Source organism: Natrix helvetica (assembly GCF_964273705.1).
Source record: "Natrix helvetica genome assembly, chromosome: 4".
Lineage (NCBI taxonomy): Eukaryota > Metazoa > Chordata > Lepidosauria > Squamata > Natricidae > Natrix > Natrix helvetica.
Window position 1 is genome coordinate 11,782,078 of NC_138550.1, and position 22,273 is coordinate 11,804,350.

A 22,273-nucleotide genomic window follows, 5' to 3' on the forward strand; every position below is an offset into this window, starting at 1 on the left:
AATGGTTTGTATTTTGAAGGCAGTATTTTAATTAGCATCTTGATTTTCTGCTGCTAATGACACTGGACTGTTTTCAGAACATTTCTAGCCTGTTTATTGCTTTAGGCAGAAGGAATGCAAAATATGGACCCACCTGTTCCAATTAGCTGGCCTGGCTGATTTATAGTCCCACCTTCAACCTCCTGGCAAACACCTTATTTTGGGGTAATTTTTAAGGGTAATTTTAATTTATATTTGAATTTTAATCTATTGTACAGTGTATAACCTACCTCCTCTGTCTATTTGTGTATATTTACCTATATTTTTGTATTTACATTGTTTTAATATGTCTGTACACCGCCCCGAGTCCTGTTTAGGAAAGGGTGCGGTCTATAAATTAAAGTTTATTATTATTATTTATTATATCCTACTAGTTGAAAAAAAGAGGAATATGGGAGTACGTAATTGTATTTTGCAGCTATATACTCTTCAAAGATTATAGATTAACAGAGTTGGAAGGGACCTTGTAGGTCATCTAGTCCAATCCCCCACCCAAGCAGACCCTACACCATGTCTGACAGATGGCAGTCCAGTCTCTTCTTAAAAGCTTCCAGTGATGAAGCTCCTACAACTTCCAAAAGCAAGCTGTTCCATTGGTTGATTGCTCTCACTATCACAAAATTTCTCCTTATTTCTACATTGAATCTCTTCTTGATGTTTCAATTCCATTACTCCTTATCTGGCCTTCAGGTGCCTTGGAAAATAGTTTGACCCCTCCCTCTCTGTCAGCCCCTCAAACATTGGAACACTAGTCTCCCCTTCTTTTCATTAAACTAGACATGTCCAGTTCCTGCAACCGTTCATCGTATGTTTTAGCCTCCAGTCCCCTAATCATCCTGGTTGCTCTTCTCTACACTTTTTTCTAGAGTCTCAACATCTTTTTTTAATACTGTGGTGACCAAAACTGGATGCAGTACTCTAGGTGTGGTCTTACTAAGGCTTTATAGGGTAGTATTAGTACCTCACTTGATCCTGATTGTATCTCTCTGTTAATGAAACTTAGAATTGCACTGGCTTTTTTGGTTGCACTGTTGGCTCATATTGAATTGGTTGTCCACCATAAATTCACTAGGGTGGACAGAGCCAAAACTTTGCAGGGTTGAGATGATTTAAATAGCAAAACAGATTTTCGTCCTTGGCAAAATTCTTGGGAGATGAAATGGGGCAATGGGATGCTGAACGCGGCTTGTGGGTTTCCCACTCTATGCTAAGCCACCATGCATATCATCAACTTAATTTTGACTCACCGTGATATGTAATTTTTGATTTCTGAACTTTGAGTATAGAGTGGCGAGATTCATGCTTTCCTCAATCAACAAACTTAAAGCCAGGATTAAACTAAGCAAAATAATGCCTGGTCTTCCCTTTCCCTCACATTCCAAAGATACACCATGTGATGATTAAGGCAGATTAAATACCATATATTTCAGATTATAAAACGCACTTTCTCCCCCTAAAAGAGGGTAAAAATTTGGGTGCGTCTTATACACCGAATGTAGCCCCGCCCACCCGCCGGCCCCCACCCCTTGGCCTCTGCCTCCCAGCAATTTGCCTCCTTGCAGCAAACAGCCTGTTTCAATTTCAGTTTCAGCACAGCCTGATTAGCACAAGCAGCTGATTGTTGGTTGGATCGGCTTCGCGACCATCAGCTGTTTCAGGCTGCAGGGATTGCCATTGCTTATTGCTGCCTCTGTGCGTCCCATTTTCAGCCTCCGCATCCCATTTTTGGCCTCTATGCACCCCATTTTTGGCCTCAGCGTGCCCCATTTTCAGCCTATTCTGATCCCCGCCGCCTGCAATAGGCGGAAAATGGAGCGTGCTGAGGCCGAAAATGGGGCATGCGGAGTCTGAAAACGGGATGCAGAGGCCGGAAATGGAGCACCCAGAGGCGGCAATAGGCTATCGCAATCCCTGCAGCCTGAAACAGCTGATGGTAGAGGCCGATCCAACCGAAAATCAGCTGCTTGTGCTAATCAGGCTGTGCTGAAGCTGAAACAGGCTATTTTCTGCAAGGAGGCAAATTGCTGGGAGGCAGATTTTTTTTTCTTGTTTTCCTCCCCAAAAGCTAGGTGCATCTTATACTTTGGAGCGCCTTATACTCCAAAAAATATGGTATATCTAACTGGCAATGCTTCTAAAAGTCACATCACGTCTGCTGGTTCTTAATCAGTTTGAATTCATAACTTACTGATTGGGTTTATATACAGCCATAGGCCATACCTGGCTCAATAAATCAAGTTTATTCAGTCACAACACATCCAGAACATAGCAACTGTTTTCAGGTGGCACTTTGTGTTTCTATCCCTAGCCTCAAGGGTTGCAGAGAGGTTGTTTGGTAAGAGAGAAAAGCTACAGAACAGGGGTAGAGAAAGGAGAATATGTATGGTCTAACTTCCCAACATGACATTGTCCAATTCTGTAAGAACTGCAGCCCTCCTAAGTGGACATAGTCAGAAGTGGGTTTCACTTATTTTTATCACTGGTTTGCCACAAGTGCACACCATCCACACATGTGCCCAGCCTTCCGTGCATGCACTTTGCTTGCATGTGTGCCTTCCACACATGTGCCCGGCCTCAAAAACGTGGCTAAATAGGGCGCCATAGAGCTAGGGCGGGTGGGCAAGCCCACCCACAATCTCCGCTACCAGTTCGCCTGAACCAGTCCGAACTGGCTGAATACCATCTCTAGGCATAATAAATCATTCTGATCATGGCAATGTAACAGGGATTTTCCTTTTCAGACAGAGACGGGGGGTCTGGTCAGACCCCACCCATTCTAATCCCTGTTATTGCGGAACCTGAAGGCTGCATAATTCTCCGCATTAAAAATAAGTGAGTCCGTGCAAAAACAGTTCTTACCTTCCCCAAGATGATCGTTTCTGTAATAAGTGAAAGGGACACGTTTCCATGGCATGGCTAATGGTGTCACTATACCCTAAGAAAGGTATTTTCAATCTATCAAGAACAAGAAAAGTTAATTATTTCTCCTCCAATAGACAAAAAAAAAGAAGATCAAGCTGTTCGTTCGCTGCTGCAATTTTTCAGAGACTCCGAGCAGCTCACAGGATTGATCTAAAAAGATTAAAACAAAAATGCAATAAGAGAGAGAAGTCTGGCTACTCTCAGTGGTACCAAGAAGGGGAGTTGGGGGCATCGCTGGGAAAGTCTCTGAACAGAGTATTCCCCAGCAAGACCTCTCCTAGACTTTATTCAAGGCAGAGCATACAGTCCTAGAAATAGGTTGCAGATAATCTTCAAGGGCTGCCCCTTGTTTACCAAGTTTCAGCATTCCAGATGTAACATTGCAAGGTATGAGTAAAGTCTCTTGATCCAAGGATGTCTGGTATTGGCACACAAGATGAAATTACACAAAGGATCTCTTGGGTGTGGCTTTCCATCTATTGTTTTGCAGAAGCCTTAAATGCAGAAGGACCTCCAGGCTGCAAGTCAGCTTCACCTGGAGAAGAACTATGCCATCCAGAAGGATAATTGCCACCTCTTTGAGGGAGATGGACAATTCAAAAATAGGACAGACGACAGACAGATAGACAGTTTACATAATCTCTATCATCTAAATACATTTTTGAATTATTCATCTCTCTCAAAGAGGGAGCAATTATTATCCTGGATGGCATAGATTATTATTCTATATAAAGATAGATAGATAGATAGATAGATAGATAGATAGATAGATAGATAGATAGATAGATAGATAGATAGATAGATAGATAGATAGATAGATAGATGGATAGATGGATAGATGGATGGATATCGCTGGATGGATGGGTGGATGGATGGATGGATGGATGGATGGATGGATGGATGGGTGGGTGGGTAGGTCGGTGGGTGGGTAAGTAGGTAGGTAGATTGATTGATTGATTTAGATTTTTAGAGAGAGAGAGAGAGAGAGAGAGAGAAACTATATATTATCTATCTATCTGTATTTATCTAAGTATCTATCTATCTATCTATCTATCTATCTATCTATCTATCTATCTATCTATTTATCTCTATATCTGGGTTCAGCTATTTCTGAATCCAGAATTACCTGGTAGAAATTGATCTAAGCCTGTTTCTCCCTATCCAGACAGAGTTGTATAAACAAATTTCATTAGCCTATTGATGATACCTCACCCCAGGCTGCCAGATGACCTCTTCCAATCTATTAAGAGAAAAGAGAGTCATGGAAGCTGGATAAAGTTAAGCCAAGAAAATGCAAGCATCCTCCCGAGAGTAGACATAGTCTACTCTTGCGGGACAGAGAGTAGAGAAAGAAAAAGAGGGGAAAAAACAAAGTCCAGAAAAGCACAAAGGAAATAATACTTCAAATTTATCAAGGTAATCAAACACATGGTGACCAGGAATTTCATGCAAGTGAACAGACTGGTAAGAAGGGGACAGATTTCTGAATTCCTTCTGCCAGCCTGTTTGGTTTCTATATAAGCAAATCCCAGAGGGAAAAAAATGTTTCCTCTCCTACAACCAGCAGAGAAATATGGCGGGCACAGTGACTCCATTAATCCACATGGTACAGAGCAAAGCAATACACTATAAAACAAAACAAGCCCACAAATCTAACCTGCTAATAGCTTTTTTTTCCCCATAGCAGCTGCAAAGAAAGAGCCTATCCCTAAAAACCTAATGTCCTACATAGACATATAGGCTGAGAATATTTGGCAGGTGGATTTCAAGGGCAGAAGCGACATCGGCAAAATAAGATAGCTACATACTAACCTGACAGATAGATACTGGCTGCATCGTACCAAAATGTGCATGCAGTGAACTGATATAATTCCAATGAAGAGAAGACTGATTGGTCCAACCTGCATGAGAGAAGGAACAAAGTTTAGCAACCAATTTACAAAGAGTAAGGCGCAGGGGTAGGATTGAAATTTTTTAGCAACCGGTTGTCTGCCCAGTTGATGGATGGGTGTGGCCATGGGGGCTGTGGCCTATTCGGCCTCCTCATGGCAGGGGTGGGCGTTTTCACCCTCCCCAGGCTCCGGAGATTTTCCCCAAGCCTCCCGGAGGGCAAAAACAGCCTCCCCCGGACTCTGGAGACTCTCCGGAAGCTGGGAACAAGCGCGTTTCCGGACTTCCAGAACTTCTGGCAGGCCCGTTTTTCACCCTCTCCAGGCTCCGGAGGTTTTCCCCAAGCCTCCGGGAGGGCAAAAACGGCCTCCCCCAGACTCTGGAGTTACAGAGTCAGCATATTGCCCTCAACAATCTGGGTCCTCATTTACCCATGTCGGAAGGATGGAAGGCTGAGTCGACCTTGAGCCGGTGAGAATCAAACTGGCAAATTGCAGGCAGCCGATAGGCAGTAGAAGTAGCCTGCAGTACTGCATTCTAACCATTGCGCCACCACGGCTCTTAATATGCTGAGTCTCCCCCCATTGCCTTATGTGTTATGTGAACCCGGGCATTTTGTGGCAGATCGCAACAACTCACTCTCAACAGTTTATTGCTGGGATCTGAGTAAAACTTACCAGAATGCCTGCATTTTTTATTGCAAGAGGGAGGCTCAGAAGTCCTGTCCCAATGTTTCCTTTAAGGATGTGAGTGAGCGTTTGAACAAATCTGAAAAGGAAAAGAAAAACCCAAAATATCACGGGGTGACGGGGTGAATCATCTAGTCCAGTGATAGCTAAACTTTTTGTTGTAGTGTGCCAAAAGCATGTACACGTGTGCCCCAGTGGTAGGTTGCAAGCGCTACGCCCCAGTACGGGCGTACCGGAGCCAGCCCGGAGCACCGGATACCGTTCCGGTACGGTGCTCCGGAGGGCCAACCCCCCAACTGAGCTCCTTACCGGTCTTTTAAGTCTTCTGCGCTTCCCCGCACATGCACGGTGCGTACAGCTCCTGTGCGACGCTCCGCTGAGCAGCTAGAGCATCATGGAGGCTCACGGGGGAGCTAAGACGCATGCACAATACTGTACCGGTTGGAACGGGATCCGGAACCCACCAATGGTGTGCCCGCACCCATAATGCAATGTGTGCGTGACACACACCCCTGTGCCCCCCTGTGCATGTGCGTGCAACCCTCCATGCTCCCCCCTCCCCCCCACAAATGTGCACAACCCCCCCTCCCGATGCCCTGTTTTGGCGGGCTAGCAGGCCTTCCTGAAGCCTCCTGGGACCAAAAACGGGCCACGGAGGGGCCACCCCCCACATTGCCCATTTTGGGACCAACAGGCCTCCCTGAAGACGCTCCCGCATGCGCCCTCCCCCGCACATGTGCAGCAGGGTCCTGAAAATCAGCTGAGGCGTAGGCGTGTGCGCATGCGCAGTGGAGCTGAGCTGAGGCGATGGCTGGCATGCCCACAGAGAGGGCTGCGCATGCCACCTGTGCCAACCGTAGGTTCGCCATCACGGATCTAGTCTCATAGAAGTCTTGAAAGGGCCAGGAGGTTATTGTAAATACATGGGACTGGAGTACATACGTAATGCCTTCCTGATCAAGCTGATATTTCTTCTCTGCCGGCAGTAAATCTGTTTCGTTGTCATGTTCTTCATCTGAACTCTGGTCTTCTATTAAAGGCTTCATTACTTCCAGGTCGACTTTAAAACAAAATGTTCTATGTTACTGAGTATAGTACCTAAGAATGTCTTCAGATCCCCATCAGTTTTCCTTTTAGAGCATTAATACCAGTTATCGTTATAAAAATCACTTCCCTGGTTAATTCTGCTTTGAAGTGCTGTTTCCCAATCGAGTTTAATTCCTTTTGTAGGAGTGCTGCGGATTTTCCTTTTTTATGTTCCCCTAAAGTCAACAAATCCGCTTATTTTGGTTCATAGAATAACATATGAAGTGGGAAACGTCTATCGTTTGCAGGATTTACAACTGAAGTCCAAGTGATTTGAGATACCCTAAATGTTAAAAAGATAGTTTAAGGTATAGTAACTGTTCTAGCCCACCAACGGAGGTAGCAGGAGATTCGGACAATGAGGAGGTTGGGGAAGAACATGGGAAGAAGAAGTCGGGGGAAGGCTCTGATGAAGGCTCTGTGTCGGAGGCAGAAAGGGGGCCAGGGCCATATGCCAGTTAACAGCTGCCTTCAGAGTCAGACATCAGTGAGGCAGACAAACAGCTGGAGCCTGTTCCCAGTGTGCGCATGCGCAGAGTTGCCAGACGAAGGGAATAGCTAAAGAACAGGGGTCGACTTGGGAGTAAGGCCACAGGTGGACGGTGAATGGCCCCTCCCAGAGGAAATAAAAGAGGAGCGAAGCGGGAGTGGAGTTTGCAGGAGACAATTAGTTCGCTTAATTGGTTTGTGACTCTCCAAGACTCCTTGTCAAATTCTGCATCCAGGTAGTACAGGTAAGCCTTGACTTACAACTGGTTGTTTAACAACTGTTCAAAGTTATGACAGACCTTCCCAGGGCTATTTACAACCTGGTTCTGAAGTTCTCATGGCCAGCCCCCCACCCCCGCCCCCGGTCACATGACCAAATATCAGGGATTGGACAATTGGTCCACCTTTACAGACGTTTGCCACCTCCTGTGGTCACATGATCACGGTTTACAACATTTTAGATTGCAAACTAACGTTTACTTCCGGTTTTCAGAAAAAAACTTCCCGAAGTGAACAATGGGTTCATTGAACAATAGTGGTGTTCGCTTAACAACCACTGCAGCGCGCATAACCTATGCACAGTATTGGAAAAAAGAAAATACATCGTCAGAGCTAGATATAATCAGAAAAGTGTTGGCCTGTGCGGAAGCAGATAGGCTCTCTCTTGAACTTAAAAATAAAGGGGAATCAGAATATTTTGAGGTATGGAACAGATTTTATGATTGGTATAAGACAAGATGACAAGACTGGAACAAACTGTATATATTGTGATTGGACAGAAGGATAGACAATGTATCAAGTAGTTTAACTGTTAATGGTTGAAATTAGCTGTATATAATGTGAATGTATGGTCACTCCAACTCCGCGGTATTGCATTGTTTTTAAATGTAAAAATAATAAAAATATATTTAAAAAAAAAAGCAACCACTGCAACAAAGGTAGTAAAATTGAATCATTCACTTGGGTGACCCGCTTCACGACTTAGGGCCATAACAAGTAGCCCAAGTTAGAGTTGTAAGTCAAGGACTATCTGTATTATTTATTTTACACACCCACTATAATCAAAACTGAATCTCTGCCATTTATAGGAAGAGCAACACGAAGCAAAGCATATAAATTGAAGCAGCCACAATTAAAACTAACGAAATCAGTAATAGCGAGGGAAAACAATCAATAATCACAATGAACAATCCTGGGGATGAGCCCTCCAGAGCACTGTACCGGAATGGTTCCCGGTGCTCCCGGCAGGCACCAGTACGGCCGTACCGGGCCGTACCGTCTGCAATCCACCACTGAAGCAGAGTATTTTGAATTCAAAACAGTTCAATCCCAGTTGTTTCTCACAGTCCTACTCCTAGCCACATACTCCTTATCCTAGTCCCGTGATGGCGAACCTACGGGACGTTTGCCAGAGGTGACACGCAGAGCCCTCTCTGTGGGCATGCGTGCCATCGCCAGCTGCTCTTCTTGTTTCTGGTGCACACATGTGCACCGGCCAGATGGTCTTTGCGGGCTGGAAAATGGCCTGAAAACCGCCCGTAAAATGGTCAAAAATGGTCAAAACAAGCCATTTTTCTGGCTGTTTTCCGGGGTGGAAAATGGCCTGAAAAAAAAAAAAAACAGGCAAGCGTGCCAGCCAGCTAGTCTTCGGGTTTCCGGGACTCCAGCATATGCGCACATACATGCGTTCCGGTTAGGGCACTCGGTGTCGAAAAGGTTTGCCATCACTGTCCTAGTCTTTTACCCTTTTTAAAGCTCAATATTCAGAGGCATCTGTGCTAAAAAAAAGAAAAGGCAAGATGGTAGTTGTAGCATTTCAATGGAAGGCCTTTCCCTCTTATATACACTGAGTATTACATCAACTTAAAGTACCATCTTGTCTCTTTTAAGTCCCCTGTGGATGCTGGTGCCAACATCTCCTTCAGATCTCCCCATTATTTTCCCAAGTTATCTCCCCCCAAACTAAAATAATATATAGCATACATAACTTGACCCTATGTTTCCTTCACCCCACATCATCCTTCTAGTTCATTTCCTTCTAGACCAGGGGTGTCAAACTCAAGGCCCGGGGGCGCATCCGGCCCTCGGGGTGCTTAAATCTGGCCCGTGGGGCTGGCCTGGAAATAGCAAAGGATCAGCCCGTGCTGCCCCGTTTTCGGCCTGGATGGCCTCCTGCAGCACTCTGACAGTCAAAATTGGGCACCGGCGTTACCACATGCGGGTGGGCTCCTCGTGCCCCGTTTTGGCTGGCAAAGTACAGAAGGATCTTGTGTACCTTCTGTACTTTGTACAGAAGGATCTTGACAAACTTGAACATTGGGCACTATCTAATAAAATGAAATTCAATGGTGAAAAGAGTAAGGTTCTACATTTAGGCAACAAAAACGGAATGCACAGGTATAGGTGGTACTGTGCTCAATAGTAGTAATTGTGAAAGGGATCTTGGAGTTCTAGTGGACAACCATTTAAATATGAGCCAGCAGTGTGCAGCAGCTGCCAGAAAAGCATCAACAGAGGGATAGAATCAAGATCACGTGAAGTGTTAATACCACTTTATAATGCCTTGGTAAGGCCACACTTGGAATACTCCATCCAGTTCTGGTCGCCACGATGTAAAAAAGATGTGGAGACTCTAGAAAGAGTGCAGAGAAGAGCAACGAAGATGATTAGGGGACTGGAGACTAAAACATATGAAGAACGGTTGCAGGAACTAGGTATGTCTAGCTTAAGAGAAAGAAGGACTAGGGGAGACATGATAGCAGTGTTCCAATATCTCAGGGGTTGCCACAAAGAAGAGGGAGTCAAGCTATTCTCCAAGGCACCTGAGGACAGAACAAGAAACAATGGGTGGAAACTAATCAAGGAGAGAAGCAACTTAGAACTGAGGAGAAACTTCCTGACAGTGAGAACAATTAATCAGTGGAACAGCTTGCCTCCAGAAGTTGTGAATGCCCCAACACTGGAAGTCTTTAAGAAGATGTTGGATAGCCATTTGTCTGGAACGGTATAGGGTTTCCTGCCTAGGCAGGGGGTTGGACTAGAAGACCTCCAAGGTCCCTTCCAACTCTACTATTGTATTGTATTGTAAGTGCTGCAGGCGGCATCCATCCCCCCCCCCCCCCCCGGCCAATGGAGAACTCCAATGCTGATCTGGCCCTGGAAGAAATCCAGTTTGACACCCCTGTTCTAGACTTACAGGTAAACTTGGTTGAGTATTTCTCATCAGCACCTGTGAACATCACATGTTAAGTGATGTTCAGCTCCTGGCCATAAGGAGAACCCAAAGACCTACATACAATAGGACCTGGTCACAGAGTGGTGTTTCTATGGTTACCAGCTCTGAATGCAAAAAGTCCTCACCTACTCTAGACAGGGGGCGGGGCTTGATGGAACATGGCGGACAAGGGGGTGGAGCTTGGTGGAATCTTCAGGTTACTGGCCACAATCCTGAGAGAGTTTTTTTTAAACAAAGTTTTTTTTTATTTTGTTACATAATTAAAAATTATTTTATGAACAAAGTGTGATCTGGATTTCCCCTTTAACATTTTCACATATACATAATATATTTTACATTATATTTCCATTTCCTATTTTTGCGGTATTGCTTTTCTTCTCGTATTTTCCAACTTTTAATTTTTATTGTGTACATAAACAATATTATTTTTTCTTCCCTTTAAAGATAAACCAAATTCATCATTCCCTTTCCATCTAATTTCTGCAAGTAACATGTGTCTTCAAATTCAGTTTTTTATATAGTAAGCATTGAACAAAATTACTTCACACACTTAAAAGTATTAATATAACTCACACACTTCCTAATTAGATACATAATATGACCATGTTTAAAATATTTAATTTCATTCTATTAATTTCATTTCATTCTACTAATCTCCAATTCCTAGATTTTCTTTTCTCTTTTTCTTCTTTTTATAGGTTTTGTATCTTTTCTTCTGAATCTTTTCTATCGCTTTTCAATAAGATTATTTGAATGGCTCTCCCCCAAGTTTCCCTTTTCTACCTCTCATTGTTTCGCTCTTCATTTTTGGCTAGTTTCTTTTTTGGATACAATTTCCCTTTCCTCTCTACTCCTGAAAGGAGTCTTATTGGTTGGCAACTGAGCTGCTCTGCTCCAGAAGACCAAGCCTGTAAAATACAAAAAAAGGATATACTCAAGTTGTTGTGGCCCAACAGTGGCCGACTGAGCTGTTGATGGAATCTGACAGCGATGAACAGGACTGCCCTGGAGGCTGAGGAAGATTCTGGGGGGTGTTCGGAGTCAGAGCAGGGACTAGAGAGGCCACCAGGTGGCATCTGAGTCAGCAAGCAGTGAGGAAGAACAGAGGGAGGCTGTCCCTGAGGTAGGTATGTGTAGGGCTGAGAGGAGGAGGGAGCAGCTTTGGAAAAAGGCTCACAGAAGGAAATAGGAACAGGTGGCTACTGATTGGCCCCTCCCGGAGAGCTTATAGGTGGGGAGATGGGAGGGGAATTTTGCAGGAAACAACAGTTTACTAATCCAGGCGTAGAGAATGATTGGGAGAATTTCGTGAGTTCAAGCCTTGTTTTCATAGAGATAATTTTCTGGGCTCCTAGCCAAGGGGTTGCTTATCTCCCTCCTTAGTTGTGGCAGACAGCCAAGTCTGCGTCAGTATATATTAGAGGTTTGGGACAGAACACAAGTAGTGGAGTATATAGAAGGGAGATTCATCCCATCCCTGGATTCATTCAACAAGCTAAAGCCATAACGTAGCATTTCTGTGCATCTGGTTTAAACCAGGGTCTATGGAGATTCTCAATCATTGGTTGAGATTTGAGTCAACGGTCTCCACATTTTCCAGTTCTGCGGACCGGCGGTGGGGGAGGGAGCGGATGGTTTCATGTGAGTGGCAGAGGAGCACAAGTGTGCACACAACTCCATTTGCACAAGTGGCAGGCATGCTTGCCCACCTACTGTGTGTGTAAGTGGAGCTGTGCATGCGCTCGCTGCTGCTTCTGCGGCCCGGTTCTGAAAGGGCCACAGCCCGGGGTTGGGGACCCCTGATCGAGGTCACGGTCATCCCAAAGATGCTTCTTCCAAAATGCAACTGGAATTTCTTGGCTTTTTTTCTTTTGAAAATGTTTCACTTCTCATCCAAGAAGCTTCTTCAGTTCTTGAGTTCTGAAGAAGCTTCCTGGATGAGAAGCAAAACATTTTCAAAGGGGAAAAAAACCGAAGAAACTCCTGTTGCCTTTTGGGAAAAGCACCTTTGGGATGGCTTAAACCAGTGTTTCTCAACCTCAGGATTTTTCAGACATATGGACTTCAACCCCCAGAATTCCCTGGGATTCTACTATCAGTTGAAGTCTACACATCTTAAAACACTGGCTTTGACAATTGTGTGGGACCTAGAATATAAACCATGATTTGTGGCTCAGTATATTGTACAAAGGCAGCCAATTGTGGTTTAATAAATCACATTTAAACAAACTATGGCTTAACACTTTGGGAGCACATTTGACTTCTCTGGTCAATACAATTACAAAACGCTGAAATTCAGAAACTCATGTTCTCTGAAAAGTTACCTGGACTGCTTTTTAAAAACTACGAGTGTCTTGTGGCTGTGTGTGTGTGTGTGTGTGTGTGTGTGTGCGTGCAGGCATGCGTGGTCTATGAAAACTTAAATTTGACCAATTTCTTCCTGTTCTTGTGGCAACATAATAAGACAGTGCCCTCCAACTTAAAACCTAAAAAAGGGACATGAAAACAAAAATACACCGCCTGGGTGTCAGGCCAGAAAGCCACTTATTACTCCTGAGTAATAATTTAATTGTAAGTTTTGAAGACAGGCCAGTAGAGATAAAACCGTACAGGGAATGCAGAACTTGAAAACGGGTAATCTCCAAAGCTGAGTCATTAAAAACAAAACAAAAAAACTTCTCATCCCTCCAGCTGTGCAGCTGGACCTTAGATCTCCACGAGAGTGTAAAAAAAAAACCCAAAAACCTCAAGTTAGCAGCCATAACCATGTGATTTCCATTTTAATGCAGTGCCTGAAACCAGGCTCTGCACACATTGTATGTGGATAATTGATTCAGGCCCACCAATCAAACACATTTTAATTATTTGCAGCCACAGTAGAATTGCACAAACCACTATGAGTACAGTACTTCTGTTTAGAGACATCACAAGGAACTGTGCCTGGCTTCCAATTGATCCCTATCTTAAATTTGAACTTTGAACAATGGTGCTGGAGAAGACTCCTGCAAGTCCCTTGGACTGCAAGGAGATCAAACCGGTCAGTCTTACAGGAGATCAATCCTGACTGCTCTTTAGAAGGTCAGATCCTGAAGAGGAAACTCAAATACTTTGGCCACCTAATGAGAAGGAAGGGCTCACTGGAGAAGAGCCTAATGCTGGGAAAGATTGAGGGAAAAAGAAGAAGGGGATGACAGAGAAGGAGGTGGATGGATGGAGTCACCGAAGCAGTAGGCATGAGCTCAAATGGACTCCAGAGGATGGTAGAGGGCAGGAAGGCTGTCCATGGGGTCTCGATGGGTCAGACAGGACTTTGCAACTAACAACAATCTTAAATTACTTATTTGTCAAAGCAATATTTAATAAAAGGATTCCAATTAATTTAAACTGGCTCAATGTTTCGGTTTTCCTCACAGCTTTATGAAAGAGCATATAAAAATAGATGAGGAACTGCCTGCTTTCTGATGAACACTTTAGCTGTGGTACAAATCATAATAGCTGTGATATACGTAAATCTTATCATTATTATTATAAGTGAAAGATGAACACATTATGTTCCAGGTAGGAGTTGTAAAATGATGAATCCTTCATAGATTTGTATCCCACCTTTCAAGTTTGGCTTGAAGTGATTTCATTTGCGTTGGGAAGTAGGAGAATAATTCAGCTAAGACAGCCAAATGTTACCATGCATTGGTGAAATGCTTCACATGAAATGCTACTTCATGAAATGCTTCAAGAATTGCTATAAAATCCATCCAATCAGTTCATCTCTGGTGATTCATGCTTTTTAAAATGTTTGCTAAGCACAGTGTGAAATCAGTGATTACTGTATGCATGGTTACAATTTAATGCTGTCCCAACCCAGCCCCCTATTTAAACTGTGTGTAAAGCACAAAGGACTCTATAAATCAGGGGTCCCAATACTTCAGTTGCAACACATTACAGGGCTGGCACCCATTCAGAACCTGTCTGTGAAAATGGTGGGTGAGAACGTGCCAGCGTTTGTACACCACATCCAACCAGCAGACAAGAAAATGACCTTCTGCAGGATTCAATTATATAAGAAACTTTTTCATATACGATACCATACAGCAGAAGTCAGCATACAAAATCAGGAACATAGAAGCAATATTCATAAAAGCAAGTCATTACAGAGTAAGAGATACAGAGGGCATATATTGTACAGAAGCTGCAAAGTTACAGACGCCAAACCAATTTTTATGTATAAGTTCAGCAAGTCTAACCCAGACTCCAAACTGTCTCTTATGGTCCCCTACAAACAAATACTATGTTTCAGTTTCCAAACAGTCCCCATTGGCTGGACCTGGTACCATGTCTATTCCAATCTATGAACATTCGTACTCTGACAGAACGTGCACCTGCAGCTTCACTTGAGTGAGCAGTGGGGGTTCACACACAAAGCTCCAGCACAGAACCATCCCCTCTCCCCCCACACCAGTCCGTCAACCGGGAAAGGTTGGGGACCGCTGCGATAAAGTAAACTATGGTTTTAACACAATAGGTCCATGATAGCGAACCTATGGCACGAGGAGCCATATCTGAGGGCACATTGCCTTATGTTATGCACATTGCCAGCACGCATGGGTACATTGGCCAGCTGATTTTCGGCCTCCCAGCCTGCCCGGCCTACCATAAGTCCAGAGGCTTCAGTGAGGCCTGCGCGCATTCGTGGGGGGTGGCTTGGGGGGGTTGTGCATGCATGTGCAAGGGGAGGGGGAGGGCATTGCATTATGGGCGTGGGCACGCGCTCATGAGTGCCCTTTTGACACCCGAGCAGAAAAAATGTTAGCCATCACTGCAATAGGTCATCAGCATGGTAAGTTGTGAGCAAACACACTTCATTAATTTGCTGTTCCTAATATGAAAAACACGCTTCTACTCATCTTGAGTAGAATTCCACAAACAACTTCCCATTCTGGATTATTTTGTTCCGAAAAACCTCAATCCTTGGACCACCTCTAGAAAGACCGACCTGCCATTGTTTGTTTCTTTCATAAAAGGGGATGTAAACATCACTCGTGTTGGTTCACTCGTATGAGATGGGAAAAAGCTGTGCTTAGGGGGAAAGGAATCAACAATAGCTGCTACTGAGCTTGGTGTCGTCAGTATCACCGTTGAGGAAACATAATTAGAAGTGTAGATTGGCAGCAATCACACAAAGGCATGAAAAGCTGAAACAGATGGACTTTCCAGGAGAGAAGGACGACTACAGAGATAGCAGTGGAAAAGTCTGGAAAGATGGAAGATTACACATATTTGACCGTAAGCATCATTTATACAAATTCCCCAACTGGTTCAACAAGTAAATGCAGTTACCAAACCAGTGTTAAGTCACTGATCCTTAGTCATCGCAACCTCTACGCTTAACATTGCATACTTAACAGAAACCGAGCTCTTTTAAAGACGGATTCTGAATGGAACGCATGATAATTGCAGAAATCGTCAATGATAATTATTTGATCGAATATACGATTTCCAGTTCTACTCTCCACCAGAAGTTTGCTATTTACTCCTGGTGGTACTGCAGACTTAAGATTGTTGACCTGTATGGATAAATATTCATTTGGTGACTATTCGAAATTACAAAAGCATTGAAAAAGCTTTGTAACTAGTTTATAAAGCTTTATAACCAGATTTATAACTGGTCCGTGCACTTACGACTGTTGCAGAATCCTCAGTCATATGATTGATAAATAAATAAAATAAAATAAAATAAAATAATAAAATAAAATAATAAAATAAAATAATAAAATAAAATAATAAAATAAAATAATAAAATAAAATAATAAAATAAAATAAAATAAAATAATAAAATAAAATAAAATAATAAAATAAAATAAAATAAAATAAAATAAAATAATAAAATAAAATAAAAAGTTGGGCACTTGGCAACTGGCATGTATTTAACAATAGTTGCAGTGACCTGGAGTTATGCGATCACTCCTTGTAACTTTCCGAGTCAGCTTGACAAGCAACGTCAAATGGGGGAAAGCTGGATTTGCTTAATACCCTGTGATTCACCTAATAGCAATAGCACTTAGACTTATATACCGCTTTACAGTGCTTTACAGCCCTCTCTAAGCGGTTTACAGTCAGCCTATTGCCCCCAAAAATCTGGGTCTTCATTTTACCCAACTCAGACAGATGGAAGGCTGAGTCAACCTTGAGCCTAGTGAGATTCGAACTGACAAATTGCAGGCAACCGACAGGCATTAGAAGGAGGCTGCGATACTTCACTCTAACCACTGCACCACCAAGGCGCAAAAGTATCACTATCATTATGCTGAGTATCTTCTGCTCTTCTGGGTTTTTTTTAAGCACTGAACTCCAAAGAAGCAATCAGGATTGTCAAATGTTGCCTAAACTATATGATGAACTAGATGAGAGAGAACAAAATAATAGAATAGAATAGAATAGAGTTGGAAGGGACCTTGGAGGTCTTCTAGTCCAACCCTCTGCGTAGGCAGGAAAACCTACACCACTTCAGACAAATGACTATCCAACATCTATACAATACAATACAATACAATACAATACAATAGTAGAGTTGGAAGGGACCTTGGAGGCCTTCTAGTCCAACCCCCTGCCTAGGCAGGAAACCCTATACCGTTTCAGGCAAATGGCTATCCAACATCTTCTTAAAGACTTCCAGTGTTGGGGCATTCACAACTTCTGGAGGCAAGCTGTTCCACTGATTAATTGTTCTAACTGTCAGGAAATTTCTCCTCAGTTCTAAGTTGCTTCTTTCCTTGATTAGTTTCCACCCATTGCTTCTTGTTATATCCTCAGGTGCCTTGGAGAATAGTTTGACTCCCTTCTTTGTGGCAACCCCTGAGATATTGGAACACTGCTATCATGTCTCCCCTAGTCCTTCTTTCTATTAAACTAGACATACCCAGTTCCTGCAACCGTTCCTCATATGTTTTAGTCTCCAGTCCCCTAATCATCTTTGTTGCTCTTCTCTGTACTCTTTCTAGAGTCTCCACATCTTTTTTACATCATGGCAATCAAAACTGAATGCAGTATTCCAGGTGTGGCCTTACCAAGGCATTATAGATTATAAATGAAGTGAAACGCTGTTGGGTAATGTTTGTGAAGAAGCAATCGGCATGCATATCCAATTTATTCCTATTCTGCCGCCCACATCAATCAGCAGGTATCAAACTAAGAACAGAGGTTTTCATAAAGCATCTGAATTTTTGACTATAAATCAGGATCTGTATGCTAATAAGCCTTAGTTTAAAACTAGCTTATGACCTTGGCTTCTTTAACATTTGCTACTTTACTGACTTCAACCTGGAGATCTATCTATGTAGTTTCTAAGGGTTGATGCTGACTTGGAGGCCTATAATAAATTGATTTTACTAACTGCATATTCATATTAGTTGAAAAAGCAGCAGGAATTTTCCAGCTATGGATTTTTCTTTAAATTACAGTGGTGCTTGTTATTACGTTTCAAGGTTTTGATAACGATATTTAAAGCGCTCCATGGCTCAGGACCTAGTTACTTGCGGGATCGTATCTTGCCCCATACATCCCTGCGACCAATTCGCTCGCACAGAGAGGGACTCCTCCAGGTGCCGTCCACCAGACAGTGCCGAGGGGCGGCGCCTAGGAGTAGAGCCTTCTCTGTGGCGGGCCCAGCCCTGTGGAATGACCTCCCTCCGGATATTAGGACTACCTCTGACCTCCGCTCCTTCCGTGTAAAGCTCAAGACCCTCCTATTCCAAGTAGCTGGCCTGGCTCAACCATGATCTAACTATATCGCTCCTGACGGGTTTTTTATCTGTGTAATTTAATTGAATTTATTTATTTATTTAGGGGTTTTTAAATATTGTGATTTTAATTGTTTTTATCCATCAGCCCACCTCCTCCTTGTACACGTCTTAGTACACGTCTTTGTTATATGTATGTCTTGTTCAGATATGTATTTTATATGTTTTATTGTACGCCGCCCCGGGTCCTTCGGGAGAGGGTGCGGCTAAGAAATAAATATTCATTCATTCATTCATTCATACAGTGCTTTTCAAGTGAATAACTTACGCTTAATTTGTTAGTAATTAAAATTCAGCCATGTAATTGTTCAGAAGCAAGCCAATACAAGGAAGTAGAACTGCCAAAAATAAATCGTGTGAGACTAACTTCTTATCTTTCCATGACAGAATGCCTATGTTAGTAGACCAAGGGAATTCTGTGGATGTAAGTGTACTTTGATCTCATTAACGAATTTAACAAGGCCTTCTCTGACACCGCAGTGGAGAAGACAGATAAATATGGGTTTGAGGATGCTAAAACCTGTTGGATTTGAACTTGCTGAACTGTAGCCAAAAGGAGGTGATAAAATGGTTATGCATTGATCTGGAGGGAAACACTGGGTTGATTTATCCTGATTCTATCCTCAGCGCAATGCTATTTCACCTAAGTGACCTAGAGTAAGATTTCTTGACCTTGGCAACTTTAAGACATGTGGACTTCAATTCCCAGAATTCCTCTGCCAGTTTTTGAGATAATCGTTTTTTTGCCCGCAAGGCATTCTCTTTTGCAAATGAAAAATGTCTACTTCATTGAACAATGTAAGAAAATTGGCTTCTGGATTCCGTCATTCTAGCTTCTCCATCTCATTTAAAGAGCTAAACACAATAGAGGTAATCCTCGGTTCATTTAGTGACCAAAGTTACCACAGCACTGAAAAAAGTGACTTATGACCGTTTTTCACATTTATGACAGGTGCAGCATCCCCATGGTCACATGATCGAAAGTCAGACGCTTGGCAACTGACTCATACTTATGACGGTTACAGTGTCCCAAGGTCCTGCAATCCCTTTTTGTGACCTTCTGACAAGCAAAGTCAATGGGGAAGCCAGATTCACTGAACAAACCAGGCTTATCAACGGCAATGATTCGCTTAACAACGGTGGCAAGAAAAGTCATAAAAATGCAGCAAAACTCATTTAACAAATGTCTCACTTAACAACAGAAATTTTGGGCTCAACTGTGGTCATTAAGTCAAGGACTACCTGCATGTACTTTGAAATGGGAAAAGAAAGGACATACATGGTGAATAGTAGGAAGCAATGACAAACTATACAATACAATAGCAGAGTTGGAAGAGACCTTGGAGGTCTTCTAGTCCAACCCCCTGCCTAGGCAGGAAACCCTATACCGTTTCAGACAAATAGCTATCCAACATGTTCTTAAAGACTTCCAGTGTTGGGGCATTCACAACTTCTGGAGGCAAGCTGTTCCACTGATTAATTGTTCTGTCAGGAAATTTCTCCTCAGTTCTAAGTTGCTTCTCTCCTTGATTAGTTTCCACCCATTGCTTTTTGTTCTACCCTCAGGTGCTTTGCAGAATAGTTTGACTCCCTCTTCTTTGTAGCAACCCCTGAGATATTGGAACACTGCTATCATGTCTCTGCTAGTCCTTCTTTTCATTAAACTAGACATATCCAGTTCCTGCAACCGTTCTTCATATGTTTTAGTCTCCAGTCCCCTAATCATCTTTGTTGCTCTTCTCTGAACTCTTTCTAGAGTCTCCACATCTTTTCTACATCGTGGCGACCAAAACTGAATGCAGTATTCCAGGTGTGGCCTTACCAAGGCATTATAAAGTGGTATTAACACTTCACGTGATCTTGATTCTCTCCCTCTGTAGATGCAGCCTAGAATTGTGTTGGCTTTTTTGGCAGCTGCTGCACATGGCTGGCTCATATTTACGTAGATGGTTGTCCACTCGTACTCCATGATCCCTCTCAGTTACTACTATTGAGCAAGGTACCACCTAGTACCACAAACAGTTTCTGTCTTGATGCCAAAAAAAACCCTACCAGTTCATGTAGTCGCAAGGAGTCCTGCTCAACTCAACTTCACCTTTTAACATACATATCCTCACAGTCATTACTAAATAAAAGGGATTTAGCACTATCAAAAAAATACTGCACAGTTAGACTTTGTGGGTGGGCCACCAAGGAAAGGATTTACTTTTCAGCTGCCTCTTTTACAAAATTTTCCAAAACCCTGGGTGATGACACCTTTCCATTAATGCCTGTGATTTTCCACTGAGTCCTTCATGAACCATTTAAATAAATAAATAACTGAAACAAAAACCACAGTTGAGGGAGAGAACAGAAGAATAGCGCAAACTGTTTCTAACAGCACTGCTCACACAATCTTTTGCCTGTGCACCGTTTCACAAAAACCTTTATTGGGACATTCTTCCTCGTTTTGGGGGAAATTATGTTTTGCCCACGTAAATATCCTTCATTTAGGATCCGCTAAAAGAAGAAGGAAAAACTAAGGAAGGGAGGAATGGTTAAGTCATTGCCTTCAATCTCCCCTGAGATTGGAAAAGATAGGGAGAATTGATGGAGTTTAACAGATTAACAGAGTTGGAAGGTCATCCAGCCCAAGCAGGAGACCCTACACCATTTCTGACAGATGGCAGTCCAATCTCTTCTTGAAAGGTTCCAGTGATGAAGCTCCCACAACTTCTGAAGGTAACTTCTGTTCGATTGGTTGATGGCTCTCACGGTCACAAAATTTCTCATTTCCAGGTGGAATCTCTCCTTGTTTGGTTTCCATCCATTATTCCTTGTCTGGCCTTCAGGTGTCTTAAAAAATAGCTTGACCCCTTCCTCTCTGTGGCAGCCCTTGAGATATTGGAACACTGCTATCCCGTCTCCCTTGGTCCTTCTCTTCACTAGACTAGCCATGCCTAGTTCATCTAACCGTTCATGTTTTAGCCTCCAGTCCCCGAATCATCCTGGTTGCTCTTCTCTGCACTTTTTCTAGAGTCTCATTCATTCCAGAGTTGGAATCTGGAGGTCATTGGCTAAAGAAATCTGATGTGCTCATATCTGAGGAGATAACTGGTATTTTGCTAATCTACAACTTACCGTAAATGCTAAATAAAGTAATACTCCAGTGATGAGTTTTTTCTCTGACATTCTAGTCTTCGACACGTAAGAATGTTTACAGTATGCATTTTCGACTAGCCATGTCCAGTTCCTGCAACCGGTCATCGTATGGTTTAGCCTCTAGTCCCCTAATCGTCTTGGTTGCTCTTCTCTGCACTTTTTCTAGAGTCTCATTCATTCTAGAGTTGGAATCTGGAGGTCATTGGCTAGAGAAATCTTGTGTATTCGTATCTGAGGAGATAACTGGTGTTTTGCTAATCTACAACTTGGTGGTTTTTTTTTACTTTGGTATGCTAAGGAATTTCAGGGTTAAATGCTAAATAAAGTAATACTCAAGTGATCAGACTTTTCCCTGACCCTCTAGTCTTCTACACATAAGAATGTTAATAGTATGGGTTTTAGACTAGCCATGCCCAATCGTTCATCGCATGTTTTAGCCTCCAAGTCCCCTAATCATCTTGGTTGCTCTTCTCCATTGCACGGTGAACTGCGCCTCGTCTAAAAGCGGTGCCCGTTTGGCACCGAGCGCGCCTTGCAAAGATGGTTCTTTTTGCAAACCATCTTTGCAAACCCAATTAATCCCCCCCTGGGCTGCAATAACCTCACTGGGAAACCCCCAAAACCCTGATAAGGGAGTAAAAAAGAAATAAAAATGATAATAAAGCCCTTCTCGTTTTTCTTTAGGACCCACCGCCCGCTCCCCACCTCCACGTCCAGCCTCAGCCTCCCCCACCCTTCCCCACTCGCGATAACCGGCTTGCCAAATACGGTACCTAATTCTTCTCTGGCCAGCGTCCCCATCGCGCCGTCTCTATGGTATCTTTTCTCTCCCTTCCGCCAATGTGGAGCCCGAACTCCAAAGGAACAACTGCGCCTGCGCGGCTCAAGGATGCCCGGCGCTTGCTGCTTAGCGATACAGTACTGTACAATATACGATACTGTAGTCCTCGCCTTCGGTATCATAGATACGCTATGGGCTAGAAGGGCAG

The 22,273-nt window shown here is 43.2% G+C and overlaps 1 protein-coding gene across 3 annotated transcripts in view; it reads right to left on the bottom strand.

Moving 5' to 3' along the window:
* Positions 1 to 22,211, bottom strand: part of SLC36A4 (solute carrier family 36 member 4) — a 54,370-nt gene extending 32,159 nt beyond the window's left edge. Inside the window, exons 1-6 of one of the 3 annotated variants that reach the window (XM_081950709.1) lie at positions 22,058 to 22,116; positions 10,476 to 10,562; positions 6,483 to 6,600; positions 5,529 to 5,619; positions 4,774 to 4,862; positions 2,899 to 2,994 (exon numbers count right to left, since the gene is read on the bottom strand). In XM_081950709.1, coding sequence (XP_081806835.1) covers positions 2,899 to 2,994; positions 4,774 to 4,862; positions 5,529 to 5,619; positions 6,483 to 6,586 — 380 coding nt within the window. In that variant the 5' untranslated portion in view covers positions 6,587 to 6,600; positions 10,476 to 10,562; positions 22,058 to 22,116. Of the gene's footprint in view, positions 1 to 2,898; positions 2,995 to 4,773; positions 4,863 to 5,528; positions 5,620 to 6,482; positions 6,601 to 10,475; positions 11,174 to 22,057 lie in introns of those variants that run through there. The other 2 variants (XM_081950707.1, XM_081950708.1) reach the window with 2 other exon arrangements.
* Between the last annotated feature and the right edge of the window lie 62 nt (positions 22,212 to 22,273).